A 20,910-nucleotide genomic window follows, 5' to 3' on the forward strand; every position below is an offset into this window, starting at 1 on the left:
CTTAAGATAATTTAAAGAAAGTGCACATTATTTATTTTATTGCGTCATTTCCGTTAGAAAAGTATTTTTCACATCCACGCGGTGGTAGCAGAGATACCAACAGATTGCTAAATATTTTCTTTCCTATAAACCAATTTGAGATTTATTAACCACCATGCAGTGGAAAATAGTATTAAAATACGTTTTTTTTTATTATTAAAATAATAGTCTCAACAATATGAACTATGTTTTCTTTCTTTCAATTTGACATGCATTTCTTCTGTGTAAAAATATTACAATTTTTTTCACTTGTCATAAAGTTGTTTCTAAATGAACATGAATATACCTTTATGTTTATAAAATGAACACACACACACACACACACACACACACACATGCGCACACGTATATATAGTTTTGTTTAAACTAGGCTATATATTTACATAAGTTTAGCAGGTTAAAGCTTTATCTTAATCATTTCTTTGGTTAGTTTTTCACGTTGCTCATAATGTCATGGCAACAATGACGCTGACATTAGGTAATTCAAATCAAAATATCTATTCTGTCTTTATCCTGAAACATGAAAATACAACCACTACAATAAATTAAGTCTTTATTTACTCAGAAAAGTGCTTCTTGTTATGGTTCAAGACTTCAGAAGCTTTGATTAGGATACAAAAAGATATATTTTTTTTAATACACTCTTTAGACAATCATTATATACAAGTTTTCCCACCTATTCAGTCTGCAAGAATACACAGGAGGTAATATCCAAACCATATACATAGTGGATGACAGGAAATTACAGGTCTGTTGTAAACATTACATTTTTCATTCTAACAAGTCAACCAATCATTAATACATTGTTTAAACCTTCTGAATCCCTTCTATCATGTCTTCCTGTCCCCGGATGAACATTGATACTAACGTTATAGTCCTATTTTGACATTTAAAGTGCCAATGAGTGGTGTTTTAGACTACTAAGAGAAACGTGATGTGCAGCTACATTGGGAACAATTAAAAGACATGCTGTTTTATAACCAGGCTATAAATATATTGCTTTCTCTCTCAGTTGCACACACATGCATACACTCTCCTGCCCTGTCCCTTCAGGTTAAATAACCTTTAGCAGAACACACAGTGAGGAAGTCAAACTCTGTATTTCTGTGCACACACAGATGGGAAACCCTCTGTCTAAATGTGTTACAATTGGTCAAAACTGCATTTTCTCCACAAATATTAACATACAAATGTGTGTGTTAATCACTATGACAATGTCATAATACAAATTAGCTGTGTGTGTGTGTTTGTCCTCTCATTAACCACAACTGATTAGCAATAAATGGCACTGATTAACATACAAGTAGGAATATCTCCAGAACCAAAATCCACTAATAAGTCATTGCAACATGTTTGACAATGAAACATGCCTATTGATTGCACATCAACACTTTAGTAGTTTCATAGTGCTAAACAAAAGGATAGAAAGATTATTTCTGCTTCAAGCTCCTAATAGTGGACCGGATGTAAGGAGCTAAAATGTTAAGACATAATCCCAAATTAGCATCACAGTTGAAGGGAACCAGAAGCAGCTGAACTCAGTCACATAAAGACTGGGTTTTTCCAATATAAGCCAGTCCCATAGGCTTCACTGTACAGTAGAATCAACAACGTGGCTACCTCAGCTCGTGAAGTAAAAATGAATCCCTGTGCAAACCTATGTGCATCATGATGAGACAAGGCAGTAAACTTTATGAGGAGGGATTAAGACTCATTAATGTAGATAAATAATGAATGTTTTGGAGGCCTACTGCATGACTCAAACACATCATGTAATTATAAACGTCCCCACTGACGTTATGCCAAATGCCACATCACAACATAGTGCGTAATCATGATTTGAACAAAATTTGATTTCATCGTCCATGTCGCTCTCCAGTTCTATAGAAACTCAGCTAACACCAAATTGGATTGCTGTTTCTTCTTCAGCGAAGGCGAAGAAGATGGCGGTGAGGATGACGTCACAGGTGTGAGCGTGACGCTGTAGATGTTGGTGATGAAGGCCTCCCAGCCGCGACGAAAGGCTCGGTCCAAGGCCTGATGGGAACAATAGGGTAAAGGTTAGCAATAAGGTTGACCTCAAAATGATTGCTACATGAGTAATTTCCCCTAATTTCTTAGGAAGTTTTCTTGAAAGAACTCTGTAGTTTATAAAAATAGAGAATCCGTTTCTCTATTTTAATAGAGAATCTGAGACTTTTATTTTAATTTGAGTTTTGTTTGAAACGTTATTCTTCATATATGTTGAATTGTTTGCTTCCTTGATGAGGAAGCTCACATTTTTGCATGTTCAGCTGATATGCTGTATACAGACTAAAGGGCTCTTCAGTTTACACCAGCAGCTCATTGGAAATAAGTGAAAGTATACAAATTGATTGTCTCTCTTGTCTCTGTGGGTAGTGCAAAATTACACAGTTGTTTCCAGAGAACCTCCCAGGAAATTAAAGCCCCGTAAAATGATATGTTGGCCATTAAAAACAGTTAAGGGACCTGACGATCCTGTGCATCATAAGCAAACAAACTGTGTACCCCTTACAGTTATCTTGGGACCCCCTGTTTGGGAACCACTGCTCCAAGTTTGTCGCTATAGTGACTGGTGATTTTATGCCATTCAAGAATATTGAACCAGCACTTACAGAGACTAGCAGCAACAGGAATTGTCATATACACATGTATTCTGTGCACAGTCGCTCTAATACATAAAACAAATATTGTGCAAACTCAGAGGTCAGAGTTGTGCATACGTTTTCGTAAGATATCATACTAACCCGTTCATGAGAATATGTTGAGCTGATTGGTCAACAGCAGTGGAATGTTTTAATGGTGTGGGTCTAGTAGGCGGGTCAACACTTGCCCTACTTTGTTCCATTGATCAAGGGACACGATAAAGGAGGCTCAGGAATGTCACCTCTGTGCATGTGTTTCAAATGAGGCAGAAAATCTTTGGGAACATGTGAGTCAGGTGAGGGGCCGTGCAGTCCGTTTACACAGCTGCCCGCTTTACTTGTACAGCTAAAAGCCCTTTAGCGAAACCTGTTTCTGCTTCATTTTTCAATGTTGTTAAATGTGACTTAAAGGAAAAATCCTATCAGAGGAAGTTACCTAATGAGTTTATAACATGCACCAGTGGCTGCTGTACCTTGACCCTGCTGGCAGCCTATTATTAAGGTGATACTTTCCATGGTGATTAATAGCCCAGTACGTGGAGGATATTGAGGGAGAACTTTACCCCTCTGTTCCACCAACTCGGAGTACTCAGTTATGTAACCTTGTGGGGCTTAAAGTTTTACCAGGTGGGGTGACGCTGAATATGGAATTTATGTTAATGTAAGACACAGAAAGCAGAAGTTAATAAAACGTTCTAAAAAAAACCTAATTGATAGAAACAACATAAGGCTTTCTCACCTTGCGATAATTCTTCCCCGTGTTCCTCTTCATTACCTTCTTCCCCTCCTCTTGCTCCCTCTTCATCTTCCTCTCCTCCTCTTCCTCCCTCTTCCTGTCTCTGATCAGGACCTGGTCGTCCGCATCCTCCCGAACCGGGAAGTGAACAAGCGTTGGCTCCTTCTCCTTTCCTGCCTTCCCATCCTCTTCCTCCATCTTTTTCACTTCGATCATTACCTTGGTGTCCTCCAGGACGTGTGGGTCAACGGGACTCTCTGTGCCCAGGCTGGGCCTCTCATCCCGGGCTGTGTCCTCCTCGGCTCTCCCCTCCTTCTGCTTCCTCCTGGAGCTTCTTCTCCAACGGCTGCTGCGGCGGCTGGGTTTCCTCTGGAGGAGAGTCTCCCCGTCGTCTTCCATCATCCCTTCATTAAGATCAAACGCTTCGACTTCTTCCTTCTCATCTGCCCCAGAAATGCGTATTTCAATTGGGCTGGGGCTGCTTGCGACTCCCCCCTCTCTATTGCTGTCCTCTGTCCAGTTGAATGTCTCCTCCACTTCCTTTCCCCTCACCATCTCTCCTTCTCCAGCGGCCTCAGGCTCATCAAGGCGACCGTAGAAGCCACTGGATTTGTCCAGAAACTTTGGGGCCCGGATGGAGCTCCGCGCAGAGCTTTTCCTGGAGTTCTTGCCAATTGTCATGTTTTCTCTTTCCGTATCTTGTTTTTCTTTAACTCTTTTTGTTTTCGTGCTTCACAAACTCCTTTTTTTGGTCACCTCTGAAGAATAGGGGGCAAAAGAGAGATTAGAGATTAATGCCGTTACGTAACACTGCCCTCACCTCCACTCTTTGGGTCACACACACACACACACACACACACACACACACACACACACACACACACACACACACACACACACACTCGCTCTCTCTCTCTCTTTCATAGCAGCTCCCATATAAGCCAAAGTTCCGGAATGTTGACAGATGAAATAAAATAAGAGAAATGTGGAACGAAAATGCAATGAAATGAGACCATAGATGAAAGATAACCAGTGTCATGGGAATGTGTGACGGTCAGCATGTGTAAATGCTGCTGTAAATGGTATGCACTGAACTACAACAGTATCTGCCTTGGAGTCACATGAGGTTTATGAAAACAGACTACCAGCATTTGAGTTTTGTACCAGTAGTTCCAGTGTGTTTGTGTGTGTGTTTGTGTGTGTGTGTGTGTGTGTGTGTGTGTGTGTGTGTGTGTGTAGGTCAGTGTTATCAGGGTTGTGACGATAATTAGCTAAAGACACAATGTTGCTTAAACTGGAGACAAACACACACATGCGCACACAGACTCAGACTTTGGCACTAAGTTAACCAGTTGGATGTTGTACAGAAGCCAAAATCAATGACTTCATATTGACTATCTTTCGATGCTGAACTCAGCCTGACTGTTGGCTTGTTCTCTGTAATGTTAAAAGGCTGTTGGATCAAATTCACCAATTTTGACATATATGAGAGAGAGAGAGAGAGGGAGAGGGTATTTTCAGTGTCACAGCAGGTTATTTTCCATCAAGGGTAAAACACTTTCTGTGACATCACTGATTGGGTTGTCGCCAACCGTTAAAAGGAGGAAAATTAAAAAGGAAACAGAGGGTGAACGTGACAACAAAGCAGAAAGACAAAGAAGACAACTAAAATGGCATGACACAAGAATGTATAGAAAGCAAACAAAGTGATTAATAGAGCAACAAGTACGAGGAAATCAGACAAACAGGACTGAAAAGATGAATTGAACACCCTGCCATTTATTGTTAGAAGAAAGAGAGCTGTGACTTCTTTTCTTACATAAACTAACTTATAGACACATGATAATTACTCTTAAAAGAATGTCGTAGTGTAGCAAATAACCAAAATGCAGAAACTATTAGATAAGAAAGAGATGCAAGTCTTACCTGATTTCTTGCTCTTGTCTCCTCTGTCTTTCTGTGTGTGTGTGTGTGTGTGTGTGTGTGTGTGTGTTTGTGAGCACCGGTGAGCAATATCTCCTGTGTGTTTGTGTGTGTCTGAGTGAATGACTGAGCTCAGGATACTCCCCTTACACACAGCGTCACACACCCACCCTGCCCCAACCTGCAGTTCTGTCGTCACCAAAGGCAAACACACACATGCAAAAAGAGCACATACACAAGCGGCAAAGTCCTCTCACTCTCAAGGACTCTTTGTCTCTCTCCCTTCTTCGGACTCTTTCTATACATCCTTAAACACACATTGACTAGATTGTAAGTTACACGTGCCTATACATGTGCACACACTCATCGAGGCCTACTGAAAAACTGCCTAATATTTCAGATCACAAAACATCCTTCCACCAGAACAAACATCCTATTCTGATATCAGCAGCTATCAATCATTAACCGTGACCGTCCTCAGCTGTCACAGAGAAACCTGCAGAGCACAGATGGGACTTTCAATTCAGCTTCAACCTCAAAGGCTGAGCGTTCAACCACCTTCAACATATGTATCGTCCAACTTCTACAGTCCATAACACACAGGGATGCTGAATATTCATAAATGTATTCAAAATAATGTGACAATATAACTGTTAGGTCAGATGTATCTCCCAAATACCTGCAAAACGAATGCCATTTGTGTGTTTGTATTTACTGCTAAAATGCTAGCATATAGCTTAACATCAGCTTTTTAGCATTTAGCTCAATGCAATATTGTGTATAGCCTCTTAGAGCTGCTAGCATGGCTGAAGACTTAGTCCTGTTTTTCATATGTAAAATGTCTCACTCAGTATATAAAATGGGCACACTTTAAAAAAACTTATTGAAGGAATCATCCTTGGTAAAAATGTTTGTCTATATTAAAACACAAATATCATCACATGTTGTCTTTAATGATGACTCTAAATTACACATGCTTGGGAGACAGAGGAAAATTTGGCTAGCCGGTTCACCTGCAACCAAGAAAATGATAGCTCAGCGCTGGCCCCCCCCCCCCCCCCACCACTCGCTTTGTATAAAACAGTGGTTGGCATATTTTCTAGACATAGTTATGCTTGAGCTCTCTACAGCAAGGATTAACAAAGCCAAATCATCAACTATAGATCTATGGAAAAACACAGCAGCACAAATATCAGTCCTAATGACCTCAGAGTCACAAGAACTAGAGGAGAGTGAGTAGGCAAGGTGAGATTTCTGTTTTTTCGTTTGTTCTGTTTTCCTCAAACCGCAAAGGGTGGGAGAGGGTTTTTGTTCCTGTTCAATTTGTGTTTCTTTGTTCTGTATGTTTAAAATTAAAAAAAGCAATAATAAATGTAACTTAAACAAAAAATTTTTAAATGATCTCAGTCTTTCAAAGGTTTTTCTCATTTTAAAAGGCATTAAGCTCATGGGGTTTGGAATTAAAGCGCATGGACGTGAGTAGTTTAATTACCAACTTTATAATCCTACTTTACCAAACAAAAGTGAGTGCCTTTAATGGTGATATTAATAGGTCATAGGTCATTTTAAAGGGCCTTTTCTCAAGTCAATTTTAATTTGATTTATTTAGCCCAATAACACAAACTTTCCCTGAGGGGCTTTCTCATTAACAAACCATTAATGACTCTGCAAACCATCTATCAGTGGCATGACAAAATCCTGTGATCCCGTGGTATCCCTCCATGAATAAAGATAAGATCATTACTTTTAAATGATAAATTATGAATCCTAATTTAACAACAAAATAGATAGCATTCATGAGATTTAAAAAAAAAAATAAATGTTTTGGTTGGAGGCATAGTGTGACCCAAGTTCAAAATGGCTGCCTCTGAAATAAGCTCATTTTGCCTTCATGCTCTTCATTTCCACGAATGTGTCCAAAACAGTACTCTCTCCTGATAAGCTGTCGCTATACCCTGACGGAAGGTGTGCGTGTGTAAAGATTAAATGGATTAGTTTAGGTCACTGAATGTTATCTTAATGTTTGGATGGTAAACACTGTGTCTGGGTGGGACAGAGAGTGGGAGCTGCTCAGCTGTGTGTGTGTGTGTGTGTGTGTGTGTTGGGTAATTGTCTCCTATTTCCTTTAGTCAGCTTCGGGATGCATAGCGTTCACACACCTTGTACATGCATACACATGCATACTGTGAGGACACGCCAACATCAGGAACACACACACACACACACACACAGACACACTCCTACTTTCTAAATGGTACAAGAAGTCTAGGCCAGTGGTCCCGGGACCCCCAGGGGTCCTTGAGGGGAATATTATTTTTTCAATATAATTCCATTCATAAGTAACACAATGATAGAATATATGACTATTTTGGTCATGGGTTTCTAAACTTTCTGTAATAAAACATCCAAAAGCTAAACTATCAGATGAGGGACTCTGGGACAAAATCTTATCAAACGGGGCTCCATGGTCTAATTTGTGTCGGTTCAGGGGTCCTTGAATTTAAAGTTTGGGAACCACTGGTCTAGCCAACAGGCGTGCGTGACTGAATTATTTTGGATCAAAAGATGGTGACTTCAGCTCCTGTTACTCACCTCTCGGTGCACCTACACACCCCTGTGCGAGTGTGTGCTGGGCGGTGAGGTAAGAACACTCCATATATAGTCAACTTCCCTGCAGAGAGGGCGTAACAGCTGTCAATCACAGAGGTCCGTAAAAACCTCAGCTGTGTTTGAGGGCAGAGAATCACCGCCCGTGTGGGTAATTATTGTTGGACGCTGGAAGCAGGTTCCCATGGTCACCATCAAACAGGGATAGGTTAGGGTTTTGCAACTCTAGTCGGACGATTGATTTTGATGTGGTGAAATTTGAGAAAATCAGGAGAACATAAAAGATAGAATTAGAGATGTTAGTGGGAACATAAAGAGGCAGACAAACACCTCTGGTAAAAGGCACAGACATACTGCATGACAAGTCTGTAAAGTGTGACACTGGTAAGTATTACCTGATACACTCAGAACAGATGTGCTTTTGGCTGCGTTTCAAATCACTTTAGGCAGTCGGTCGAGACAGTCATTCAACTTCTCTGTCAAGTCAGCCTTTCTGAAACTAGTCGGTGTCTGAATACAAAATGTCTTGCGAGAGAAAGGGCCTTAAAGACATGGAAGGGACAACAACAGCCAACTGTAAGCAAAGGTTTGACATGGTCATATTTCATCTGCAGTGAAGAAAAAAAACTTACTATACAGCATTAGGGCTCTTTCGGCATTCAGCAAATTCCTCCTAAATAATGATCCCATATCAGCACATGTAGTAAATATAAGACCCACAATTATTTTTACAGTTAGAGAGCAAAGTTCATAACGATTTAAAGATAAGCATGAAACACTGAAGTTTAAAAAAGACCAAAATACAATAGTTTACATGATCTAAGTTTATTTTCAAGGCCAAGGACAGACATTATCACATTGTACGATGTAAAGAACAATATTCTTACAGTAATAAATACATAATACACCAGTAGAGAATTGACTTACAGGCACTAATTACACTTAAGCGGGCACTAGCTGTTTTTACAGTATCATACAACAGTAGCTCCTTTGAGCTATACTTTTATTTTGCTCCTTATTCTTCCAACTTCTGAGGATGTCATGGAAGATAATCAAGCACAGCTCGAGTACTATAATTTATATTTGAAGCTTTTTTTCCCAAATATACTATTGAAACACTGCTACTGTAAAGTACCAGGGATTATCTGCCTTTTAATGGCAAATTCAAGTCTTTTCCTTGTCATCAGAGTATGGAAATGTGACAGGGACGGCATGTTTTGTATTTGCTTATTGCATAAGGAATGTCTATGAGTTTAAGTAGTGTTGTTCCCTTTATTCAGGGCTTTTACATGGATTCCTTAAGCCTTATGTTTTTAAAAAGCATCACTAAAAATATACATATTAAAATGCTGGCTAGAACTAGCTGTTATGATACTATTGAAAACCAACATTTAGGGCGCCCAGATAGCTCAGTTGGTATAGCGGGCGCCCATATATAGAGGTTTACTCTTCGACGCAGCGGGCCCAGGTTCGACTCTGACCTGCGGCCCGTTGCTGCATGTCATACCCCCCTCTCTCTCCCATTTCATTTCTTCAGCTGTCCTGTCAATAAAGGCCTAAAAATGCCCCAAAAAATAATCTTAAAAAACAAAAACAAAACAGCATTTGCACTCTGAGCTTCAACACTAAAGCTACACAGGGCGTGGAACCATTGCTTGTATTGTATCTCTGTATTTGTTGTTGTCTGTGTTGCCAAGTTGCACCACTTATTTGTGTATGAGAGTATAATAAATACAAGGCAACAAATGTTGAGCATTTTTCTTAATTAAGTTTGTGAGTTTTGTGAATAAATGAATAATAATTTAAAAAATTAAAAAAAATCTTCGCTCCACAATACTATTACATTGATACGAAATGCAGAAATTTTGATTTGACAGGTTGTATAAATGTTATTATCATGCCTATGATGGTTACTGAAAAAAAAAACATCTATATGGCTGAATATGGACTTACGGACACTAATCACGCAAAAATAGAATCCATGCATGAGTAAAGTGCTCCGTTGCAGCTGTATCAAGAGGTTAGCGGCTGCACTGATGAAGCTGGTTCCAGATCAGATCCAACCAGCAGAGGAAACAGAGACAGGAGGCTGGAGCAAGACCAGCTGGAGCACAGCAATAACAACATCTAAGTGCCATTAGGAAGGCTCACACTGCAGGATTTAAACACAAGTCAACATGTGGATCGCTACAAATGATGCAAGCATGGACGTCTGTAATAAGATGCATCCTTCCTCCAGCGTTAAGGAAAACATATTGTTGGTGTAACAGCATGGCTTTACAAAATTTAAAACTGGCGCCCCCGTCAGGCAATTGTTTAAACTCCAGACTCCTCCTCCACTTTTCTGCTGGCCAAACACACCTAACTCACTGAGAACACCCTGATACAGTACATACACTAACATACACTGTTGTAACAACACTCACTCAATATATACACACACGTACATTTACTACCTGACACAAAAAAAATACCAGATACATTTAAATGTTTTACAGTATTTACAATGCAGAGTTACATATGCAGCATGAAACAGCAGAGTACACTTTACAATGTGTGTGTGTGTGTGTGTGTGTGTGTGTGTGTGTGTGTGTGTGAGAGTGTGTGTGTGTGTTCCTCAGACCTCCACTGCACGGTCTGAACCCAGTCCCTGAGCCTGCAGAGCCTCCTCTCTCTTCATCTTGGGTTTCTCTGTCCGTGTGTGCCACACCAGCACCTACACAATACACACACACACACACACACACACACACACACACACACACACACACACAATAAATGGACATAAAAATAAAATACTGCAACTACAGTATATCTGAATTTTACATTAGAAAATGTTCTCTAAACTATAATATATGACAAAGGCTCTTCTCTTTTCACACACACACACACACACACACACACACACACACACACACACACACACACACACACACACACACACACACACACACACACACACACACACACACATACTTTAGAGCAGTTGTCCGCTTTAGGCTCCAGTTCATCCATGGTAACCAATCCCTGAAGGAAGCTGCTCTCCAGGAAGCCCATTGGTGCTTCTCCGTCAAAACAGGCCTCTGGATTGGCCAGGACAAGTTTGAGGGACACAGCGAAGCCGGCCATGTCCATCGGGAAGGGGCGACTGGGACGCCAGCCGGTGTGGAAGCGAACCACCTTCAAAGAATCATCAAAAACACAAAATTCTGTATTGGTAATAATTAAGTTGAAGTGATTCGGATGAGAGCCACAAAAAACTATTATTTTTGTTGTCTGTAATTTGGCCAACAAATTCATGGTTTTCTTAAATGAAGCAAAACACAGGCATCATCCCAAGCACCTACCTTTCCTCCTTCAACCACGGGCCGCTCATATTTCATCCCTCCAACCAGTCCCACCGGCCACACTGACACTCGCTGGGTACTCCTCATCTGACACAAGACCAGAGCACATTTGTTTTTCTTCTTTAATCATGGCACATTTAAAACGGACACTTCCTCAGCTGTAGGCTTTGGCAGACATCAGTAAAAACACATTCACACTCCAACCCTCACCTCTTCAAATATCTGCAGGCTGTATGTGTTATCGTCATCAGCAAAATAAATCACTCCCTGCTGGTTGTCTCCTCCTGGCTGAGCCCTTCTGTCCTCTCTGAGCCACCGTAGACCCTCGTTCCTCTGCTCAACTCCACGAGGTTTCAGCCAACTAGGGTCACCCTGAGGTGGAGAGTGAGCATTCAGACCCAACATCTAAAAACAGTCTTTCGTTCATACTAAAATGAGGAAAAATACTGAATACCACATTGCAAGACTATGTGTTTGATTCAAACCTAAGAAGCCATTAAATGTAGATGATGGACTGATTTGATTTTTGTCTCCACTGATGGCTGCCATGTCTCTACCCACCTCCTGCAGTTTGCGGTCCTTGGCGGTGGGCATGTGCAGGTGTGTGTAGGTCAGGCCACTCTTCACCAGGAGGTCAGTTACTAGTGGCGTCTTGTGCGGCGAATCCTCCACCACGATCCAGTGGAGCTGAGGAACATGGAGGAACGTCTGGGACAGACGAGTCAGCTCGGCCTTCTGCACCAGCCTGACAAGGACAGGCAGAAATCAGAGGAACCGCGTGCTTGCGTGTGAGAGAAAAATAGACGGTAACAGAGGACGATGGAGATGAAGTAGGCGAGTGAGCAGGAAGTGAGGTAAGGAAACGGGCCTCCCCTGGCCTACCTTGCGTATGTTGGGGTGATGACAAAGATGGTGGGTTTGGCTGGTTGTTTCTGTGGTTGCTTGGTCACATCTGACTTCCTCATCTGCTCCTGAAGACGGTGCAGCTCCCCCCGCAGCCGAGATATGGTACGGTCTTTAGGCAAGTCATGCTCTGAGCAGTCGCAGCGCTGACCTGCAAAGGGTTCAACAGACATGACAGTTTAAAAGTACAAAAGGGATAAAAAAAATAAAAAGGGATTTCCCTGCTCGTACAACTCAGATACACAAGCTCTGCTTTGACTGTTTGTTTCATTTTGTGTGTTTGTTAACCTCTCTTGCCCAACTTTAAGATCAGCCATATTACTATTTACTCTCCCTAACGAGGACCATAATGTCAATACACGTTTATCCTTAAAATGTTTTTATCCTAAGCATTTCTTCTTGTATGTCAGGACAGAGTGATGGCCGTGTTTACCTTTATTATTGTCAAATATATCTTAAACACATATTATTCTGATGGATCAAGTCTTGATAGACCTATTTCACAGCGAGCATTAGGACATGTCAAAGTAGGCAAATCCCAGGGGTTATCTAATAGCATTTACGATAGCTGCATTCTACTTAGAGGAAGCCCTGGTATTGTGCATGCTTGCTTACTGGAATAGCTTTCTGGGACACTTAATGGTACAGAGACATCAATTTCACCTGTGGTTTCCTTACCGTGACGGGTCAAAATGTCTGCTGTGCAAAAAAAGGTCCATTGAGACTGCGTGGTGACCACTTACCAAGCTGCATCAGTGCATAGACGAGGCCCAGGAGGGAGACCATGAAGTAGAGCACAAACACAGTCTTCAGCTTCAGCTTCATCCTCGTTGCCATGGTACCCTAACCAGTTGAAAGGATGACAATATGAGACATTGAAAGCATTACTTGTCACAAAGCATTGCTATAAAGGTTTTATTTTATTTATTTTTTTATTCTTATCAGTTGTTATTTTGTCTTGTGGCTGTGGAGATTGTAACTGAGAATCTTAATGTGTTGAAATGTACCAAAATTCAGTTTCTCAACTGGCAGTCAACATTTAGCTAACTAACTAAGAGGGAAAGCATTCCCATTTCATTTTAACCAGACATTTTCGGAGGCTTACTGTAAAACGTTGAAGCAGAGGGTCGGATTATGTACGCTATCCCTGAGGAGGTCGGCTAATATGAATATGCTCGATTAAAAAAAACAGTTAGCTAAGGTATGTTAGCCTGACAATTGGTTTTAACAGAAAAAAAAAAGTCGACTATAATTTCCATGCACTTACCAAAGGCGGGAAATCGTGAACGACAGAAGCAGTAGAGCTGAGTTATGACCTTACAGTTTTATGTCATCTTGGAAAGATGTGAGCAAAGGCACCTCAGTGCATCAGAGCAACCATTCATTCGGCTAGCTAACAGCTCAGCTAGGGCATTTTGATTTTTTGCAGCAATGTACCAACAGCTTCCGGTTTCAGTGCAACACAGTAAGGAGTCCCCTCAGAACGTGTGCAATCACAAGTAGTTCCACATGAATCCTGCACAATCGATATGGATGCCTCGTAGAATGCAAAAAAAAGTGTTATAACTGTGGGAGGCCATTTCCACCAATGAGATACATTGTTTTTAAAAAAGATAAAAGGTTAGGCAGGCACAAAAAACCCGACTTATATGGCAAGTCAAAATATGCGATACTAAGGCAAAATTATATTTTGTATTTCCTTTTCCAGGATAAGATGGGCCCTTATATATTCCTATGTTTAGTCCAACGAATAGGGAAATTAAAGATCATAAAATGACAAAAACAAAACAGCATCTCTTGAAAAGTCAAACAACTTTCCTTTATTTGTAACATACAAATAAAACACAAGGCAGAATGACTTAGTTTTCCCTTTCATTGTCGTTTATGGACAGGACTGTAACACTCACTCTCAAACATGGAGTTTTACTTTTAACATCATGTTTAAAAAGTGTTTTACCTGTAAAAGGCAAAGAAATGAAAATGAAGATGGATCCACAACAGCTTATACTGTATATATACACACAGAGAGAAAAAAGACCAAGAGAAGGATCTGTGGTTTTGTGATGGTATGTAACCATTTTCTAAAATAAAAGTACTTAATGACTTAAAATAAACAGGTTAAGTTTAGGCTCACTTACAAACTTAAAGATATTTTCACAAAAGCTTTTTTTTTTTTTTTTTTTTTTTTACTTTCAGTGAGCTTTTTTTTTTTATTTTATTTTTTTTAAAAACAGCCCACCTATCTGGATTTTATGTGACAACTGAGCACTGATCTAGGGTCAGTTCAAACTTTGTGTCATATTCACTTTCATGCAAATTCACATTTCCAAGGCAACAGAGGAGCTTTTTTCTTTTACTGTTAACACATTGTAAAGTCTTAAAAAAAAAAAAAAAAAAATCCCCTCCTGAACAGTGGTGTCATCACATTCTTCAGATCAGTTTCTTTAAATACTATGGCATGACACCCAAACAAAAACTGGCTCTAGTTCAGAGCGGTGGCCAATCCTACCCAGCGAGCATGGCTGTTTAAATAAAACAGATGAGGTTTGATTCCGTTTGATTAACCTGAGAGAGAGACTGTCAGTCGGTTGATATACTACCACTATGTACAACATCCTCTTTGTATTGTAACCTATGCAGTACAAAAAAATGACTTACTGTACTTATCAGAAGGTAGTCTAGAACTAAAACAAGCAATATGTTGTTTAACTGATTTTTTTGTTCATGATCAAACAAGCATGAGACACCAATATGTCCTCTCCAGGTGCTGAATATTTTTTTTTTTTTTGTCTCTACCCAGTCTGGAAACAACCAGAAACTTTTACCCCAGGATCTGGACTTGGGTCATCCAAAAGGGATTTTGGTGATAAATAACATTTTGTTCTATTGTAACAGAGATTATTACAGCATCGAGGTGTAAGAAAGTGTCTGTCAACTTCACATTTCAGTCTCCTCTGTTTCACATACTTTGACCAGGCATTAATCTGTATGACATTTCAAACTGGGCCTTAAAATGACAAAAACATTTCAAAAACATACTAATTGAAGCCCTTCACAGCCACACTAGATAGAGGAATCTTTACATCCACAGCAGTGTGAAGTAATATCTTTTGACACCTCCAGCCTGCAAGTAAAATATGTACAAACTGACTACATTCCTGGAATGAAAGGGTTTTATGGTGGTTTCTAGATTAGGGCTATAGCCGACTGGCACTCTAAACTGTCCAATAATACCCTGAAGGTTTTGTAAACAGATATGGAATCAACCAGATCGAAGCCTTTCTACGTTGACTAGTAATGTGGTATCTAAAATCCAAAGTGGGACTGCTACAAGAATCTCGGCAGTAAGATTATTCTGGACCAACTTCAAGGGAATGGGCAGCAGATGTACAGTACAAATCTTAACAGTACTGACTTTGTGCCAAGATGCTTTAAGGAATACCAAACTAAAGCGTTTAAAATTTCACACAACATCCCCCATCACACACTTCTAACATGCACTGATGTTCATGGGAGAAGGTATGACATATTAAAGTAATGCCATTAGACCAACATGAGGATCTTAGATGCGCGTTCAAACGTTCAGAAGCCGTTGATCAAAAGTTTTGTTTAACCTTTCTAAAGTTTTTTTGTCATACAAACTAATGACAGTGGGCTGGGAAAACAGGTGATGACTGAGGAGAAGAAGAATAAACTAAAAAAAAAAAAAAAAAAAAAAAAAAACTAGACGTGCTCTGCAATCATTTTTTATCACCCATCCATCAAATCTATGTTCCCTCCTCCAAGTTCATAGCATTCATCAGCTTCAGATGGCCACGTAATGAAACGGTGACTTCTACCAATCCTCATCCATGTTAAATCAATATGATTTGCTCATGCTAACAAAATGTGTAAGAGAAGGGATGGAGGATGGTTGTGGTATTTTTTTTAAATACAGCTAAGAAAAAGGTATCGTCAACATCAACTTGTTTATCATTAGTACCTCTTGGAAACGAAGTGAACGAAGAGGCGAGCAGGCGTGAGCAATTGTACAAAGAGGACTAAAGATGAGAGCGACAACGAGGGGTCTGCGGTCATTGTTCGCCGCCTTTCGGACATGGAGGGAGAACAGGGGCGGAAAGAACAGGAGAAAGGAAAGGCGGATGACATTTTACAGAAGTGAAGCATGGAAACAAGAAAAAGAAGGTGGGAAGAAGGCGGGCGAATGACTTCATGGATTTAAGACCCCGTGTCTTCAGTGAAGCAGAAAACAGAGTTTCAGCTCATGACATGTGCCTCTGATGAGGAAATACGGCCGAGGATGAACGCAAGATGAACATCTGAATGAGCAAGAGGGTCATACTCGGATTATTTTCTGGGTTGGATGCAGATAGACAGCAACAGATCGTGAGAAATGAAATGTGTTATACTCACTCACTGGGGAAGTTGGAGAAAGCATCATGAAGAAAAAGGGCAATCGTGGACATCTTGTCTCATACGTTATAGAAATTAAAAGCAGGGGAGAGGCCTACAGATGAAAGGTATCACCTGATTAGAGAAGATGGGTGGTGCTAAGAGGGTACTGTAACGGTAGTATAATGGGACGATATGGTTCAAAACAGTGCAGTTGCTGCTAGAAAAGGACTTACAAGCCATACGTGCATATATTTTACAGCACAGCAGGGCTCCTCAGACTGTTTTTCTGGGACCCAAATGTGAGTACATTCAGCCTAATCCTGGGACCCTGGTTCAGTGAAACCAGCCGGTAGTCTCAGTGCGAGGTCCCAAAGAAAGCAGGGGCTGTATAACAGAAACTGACTAGCTCTTCTTATCTGCTTACTATACATAGTCATTTGAGTGAGGGCATGATCTATTTGGAAAAAAAGGTACTATGAAATCTTGACATGAGGTAGGAAGTTTCTATAATACAGCCTTAGGCCAGGTCCCAAGCCATAGTTTAAGAAGCGCTGCAGAAGGCTTGAATACGGTACAGCACGTGAGGAGATGAGAGCAGGGTGGGATGAGGTTCATTGCAGTGGTAGAGAGTGTCAGCAATGCCTTAGCTTTTTCTCGACTGGGGAATACTAATTGTCATCATTAACTGGGATAAGAGAATGTGAAAAGATGGCTTGGACATTGAACCAACAAGTAAGAAAGAAAGAACAGGAGCTATGTGTGAAAGCCCACACTTCATACTGCTTTTGGAGCAGGAATACACAACAAAAAAAAACAAAAAACACAAATCTCAATCCATAATGCGACACCCAACATCTGTAGCCAGATATTCCACAATCGGTTCATTTTTAAAAACGGCACTCTACAGCCGGTCAAACTCAAAACGCTTGCAGAGTAGGAGGCAGCTCAAGCTTTCACACACAGCCATGTAAGTTGCTGGCTTTTAACCAATCAGAAACAGGTAGAAGTGGAGCGGATCAGTGGCAGCAGCCCCCGCAGTGCCCACCCCCGTGGGTATGTCCTGCCGAGGCCTCGCCGTGTTTGGTCCGCCGGCTGAGGATCTCGTAAGAGCAGTCGTCGCCGCAGCAACCGGACATGCTTGGCGAAGTCTCATCGATCTCAAACCTAAATGTGTGGAGAGAGGGGTCAGTTAACAAGGGTGAAGGAGGTCGGAGAAGCTGTTCTGAATGAAGTGGGAGAGTCTTACTGGGACTTTGTCTTATTCACCGTATCCCCCACAGTTAGATAAGTCCATACATACCCTTCTCATCTCCCTGCGGTTACCTCCAGGATCTGTGCTAAGCTAGGCTAGCTGTGGGAGCGTCAGACAGAGTTACAACACACACGGAGATGAGAAGGGTATGTGTGGACTTATCTAACTCTGGGGGATACGGTGAATAAGACAAAGTCCCAATAAGTCGCCGTGTTCCTTTAACGTTAAACTTCCCATTTCTGATTTCATTGATTCATTTGAAAAAAATAAAGTAGTAGCCAGTATACTCACTGTAAAGCTTCTCTGAAGAACTGGTAAGCCCCGTGGTTGTGTTTGAAAACTGTCAACATCACTTTCTTCATCTGTGTACTGGACAGAAAGAGCAAGAGAGCAGAAAGGAAACATATTCACTGACAGATGTGACCGACATATGGCCTGTGGAGTTTCTTGTTAACGCACTAAAGCTGTGTTTGCATTCAGTGTTTCTCACCAAAACACAGTGTCTGTATCTTTGAGGTCTAAAACTCAAAAGCATTTCCCTCGTGCAAAGGTGATTTTTAAAATATTTTAAAATCATATATCGTTTGCTAGAATACTATTACCACTAATCCAGATTCACTCGGTTATTTGTCAACAAAGCATCTGTAAATTGGTAAACCCCTTTTGGGAAGAAGTTGTAGAACGCATAGGGACTGGCATAGGTTTTATTATAACTAAAACACAGAGGTTGTGCCTGTTAGGGGACCAGGCAGAATTGTTACAAGTTTCAAAATATGATTTGGCAGTAATAAAAGTTGGGGTTGTAACGGCCATTCGAGTGATCCTACGAGTGTGGAAAAGTACCTCCCCCCCAGAATTTAAACAATGGCTGGAACTTATGTCAGAAATTGCATCATATGAACACATGCTATCCAGAATTAATAATGAAAATGAAGGATTTAAGAGGTCATGGGATCACTTTTTTGCCTATGGTATTGCTGGTATATAGTAATGATAAGAGATGTACCACTGTGGTTGCTGGACTCATTCTCTTATTTATTTATTTTTGTTGTTTTTTACTATTATTACTTATTTTGATCCCAAGTGTATGTATGGGACTTTATACATATTATTGTACCACAACAATGCTGTCAGTTCTGTTCTGATAGACTAAAACTCAATAAAAGAAAAAACTTGAATTATAAAAAAAAACAAAAAAAAACAAAGCATCTGAATTTCACACATCATGATCACCATGATGGCAGCTGTAGATTGTACCTGTTAGCGATGAGCTGTAGTATCTGGATGAGGAACTTTCCCAGTCCTTTCCTCCGCACTCTGCTCTCTAACTGCACCTCATAGCTTTAGAAGTTAGACAAGTTAGACCAGAGTGAAGAAAAAAAAAAAAAAAGAAGAAATACAGCTTTTCTCCAGTTGTGGAAACAAATAAAAACTTAAATCCACAAACTTGTGGCAGGGTGCTTACCAATATAAAACCTCCTCCCCACACTCCACGTCGAATCGGAAGTGAGAGAAGGCCACAGGGGCGGAGTCGCCGTCGCGGGCCAGTAGGTACCACGCCCTCTCGTCGTTCATCTCCTCCCTCTTTTCCCTCTCCTTCCAACCCCACTCGCTCTGCTCGTACCTGCAGCACAGCAGATAAAACGAAAATGGGTCATCTCAAACGTGACCTGGCATGCTAATTTTACACTCGCATTTCTCCCCATCATCATCATCATCATCATCATCATCATCATCATGATGCCCTGGCAGTGCCGCTCAGAAAGGACACGTTTTCTAAGTGGAACAAATTTAGTTTCGACTGACTGGCTGCCATTTGCTAAACTGAACACTACTCAAATTCTGGCAACGTGAGAGAAGATAAATTGTAGTAACTTCTCTGCCTGAAATGTCTAAAATATGTCTGCAATATGATTTAATTCATACTCGTATATGTACGTTTGATGTCACTCTCCAAAGAATGTCTGGCTTGTCTGCACTTCTTCTTCCATCTATTTTCAGCCGTGATTTACCACTCATATCTTTGCAAACCTGTTCATCCCTGTTAAAGCTGGGTCACTCTGTTCCTGAACTACACCTTGAACTACTAGAACAGACTTCTTACAGTGTCTGCATGTTGGCTCTGGTGAGTTCGAAGGCCCACTCCACAGACAGCGGGTTGAGGGAGGTCACTCTCTTACACTCTATCTGCAGGTTCAGCCTGGATGAAAAGACAAGTAAACAGGGTCAATAACGGTGTGTGTGTGTGTGTGTGTGTGTGTGTGTGTACAGTATGTGATTCTGTAGTAAAGTGAGAGAAATACTAAATGAAGACCAGACAGAAATACCACCAGCAGACCAACCAAAATGAAACAAGTATGTATTTCTGGAAACACTGTGTAAGTCCTTTGTAGGCGTCCAAAGCATTGCATACCCATTTCTGTCGTACTTTTTGAAGGCTGGGAAGGCAGCCAGTGGGTCATCAAGCTGTGAGGAGAAGAGGCAAAATTAGCTTTAAGGCCATTCAGAGACAGAAAATGATCAAGTCTTTTCCCCTTCCATGTCCGAGTCTTACTACACTGCCCCCCCCATTGAAACACTGCCATTTCAGTGTTCAGAGACGCTTTTGCTTTGACATTTATTGTACACATATTTCAAAAGACACTGGGGCTGTGGCTTTTAATTTGCCCTTACAGCTAAAAATGTAAGTGGACTGTGAAATTAGTCGATCAAAATAAATCAGCACCTTTTAATAATCGATCAATCATTTTTCCAGCAAAAAATTACAAATATTAGCTGTTTTTAGCTTCTCAAAAGTTCAAAAGTTGGCCATTTCTCTTGGTCTTAAATGATAGTAAACTAAATATATAATTTGGGTTTTGAACTGTTGCTTGGACAAACCAAGATATTTGAAGACGTCATTATGGGGAATTTAAGTAGGCATTTTGACCGTTTTCTGACATTTTATTGATTAAGAAGGCAGATTATTCGCTAAAGGCAGATTATTCGTTAAATGAACATGATCGTTAGTTGCTCTACACTGCTGTATTTTCAAATTAAACT

The 20,910-nt window shown here is 40.7% G+C and overlaps 3 protein-coding genes across 6 annotated transcripts in view; all 3 read right to left on the reverse strand.

Annotated features, from left to right (window-relative positions):
• Window positions 1-575: 575 nt before the first annotated feature.
• On the reverse strand, window positions 576-5,635 carry sb:cb1058 (uncharacterized protein LOC394209 homolog). Of its 2 annotated transcripts, XR_004898414.1 has the most exons (4): window positions 5,368-5,634; window positions 3,445-4,199; window positions 1,861-2,076; window positions 576-1,825 (listed from the first exon to the last, which is right to left on the reverse strand). XR_004898414.1 is itself a non-coding variant. In XM_036005744.1 (3 exons), exons 2-3 carry the CDS (start codon window positions 4,120-4,122, stop codon window positions 1,921-1,923), a joined length of 834 nt encoding a protein of 277 aa, XP_035861637.1. In that variant the 5' UTR covers window positions 4,123-4,199; window positions 5,368-5,635; the 3' UTR covers window positions 576-1,920. The 2 variants fall into 2 exon arrangements, 1 of the variants encoding a protein (XP_035861637.1); XM_036005744.1 differs by having other exon boundaries at window positions 576-2,076; window positions 5,368-5,635.
• A 3,142-nt stretch (window positions 5,636-8,777) lies between these two features.
• b3gat3 (beta-1,3-glucuronyltransferase 3 (glucuronosyltransferase I)) lies at window positions 8,778-13,709 on the reverse strand. 3 transcript variants are annotated; one of them, XM_036005737.1, is made up of 9 exons: window positions 13,489-13,709; window positions 12,965-13,064; window positions 12,201-12,372; window positions 11,880-12,063; window positions 11,529-11,690; window positions 11,319-11,405; window positions 10,948-11,151; window positions 10,564-10,687; window positions 8,778-10,456 (listed from the first exon to the last, which is right to left on the reverse strand). In XM_036005737.1, exons 2-8 carry the CDS (start codon window positions 13,056-13,058, stop codon window positions 10,589-10,591), a joined length of 1,002 nt encoding a protein of 333 aa, XP_035861630.1. In that variant the 5' UTR covers window positions 13,059-13,064; window positions 13,489-13,709; the 3' UTR covers window positions 8,778-10,456; window positions 10,564-10,588. The 3 variants fall into 3 exon arrangements, with proteins under 3 accessions (XP_035861630.1, XP_031144359.1, XP_031144360.1); XM_031288499.2 differs by having other exon boundaries at window positions 8,778-10,687; XM_031288500.2 differs by having other exon boundaries at window positions 8,778-10,687; window positions 12,965-13,072; window positions 13,489-13,674.
• A 307-nt stretch (window positions 13,710-14,016) lies between these two features.
• naa40 (N-alpha-acetyltransferase 40, NatD catalytic subunit) overlaps window positions 14,017-20,910 on the reverse strand; it is a 12,695-nt gene continuing 5,801 nt past the window's right edge. Inside the window, exons 3-8 of the mRNA XM_031288488.2 lie at window positions 20,282-20,334; window positions 19,973-20,068; window positions 19,334-19,492; window positions 19,126-19,209; window positions 18,160-18,237; window positions 14,017-17,780 (exon numbers count right to left, since the gene is read on the reverse strand). Coding sequence (XP_031144348.1) covers window positions 17,633-17,780; window positions 18,160-18,237; window positions 19,126-19,209; window positions 19,334-19,492; window positions 19,973-20,068; window positions 20,282-20,334 — 618 coding nt within the window. The 3' untranslated portion in view covers window positions 14,017-17,632. The remainder of the gene's footprint in view (window positions 17,781-18,159; window positions 18,238-19,125; window positions 19,210-19,333; window positions 19,493-19,972; window positions 20,069-20,281; window positions 20,335-20,910) is intronic.

Source organism: Sander lucioperca, chromosome 9 (assembly GCF_008315115.2).
Source record: "Sander lucioperca isolate FBNREF2018 chromosome 9, SLUC_FBN_1.2, whole genome shotgun sequence".
Lineage (NCBI taxonomy): Eukaryota > Metazoa > Chordata > Actinopteri > Perciformes > Percidae > Sander > Sander lucioperca.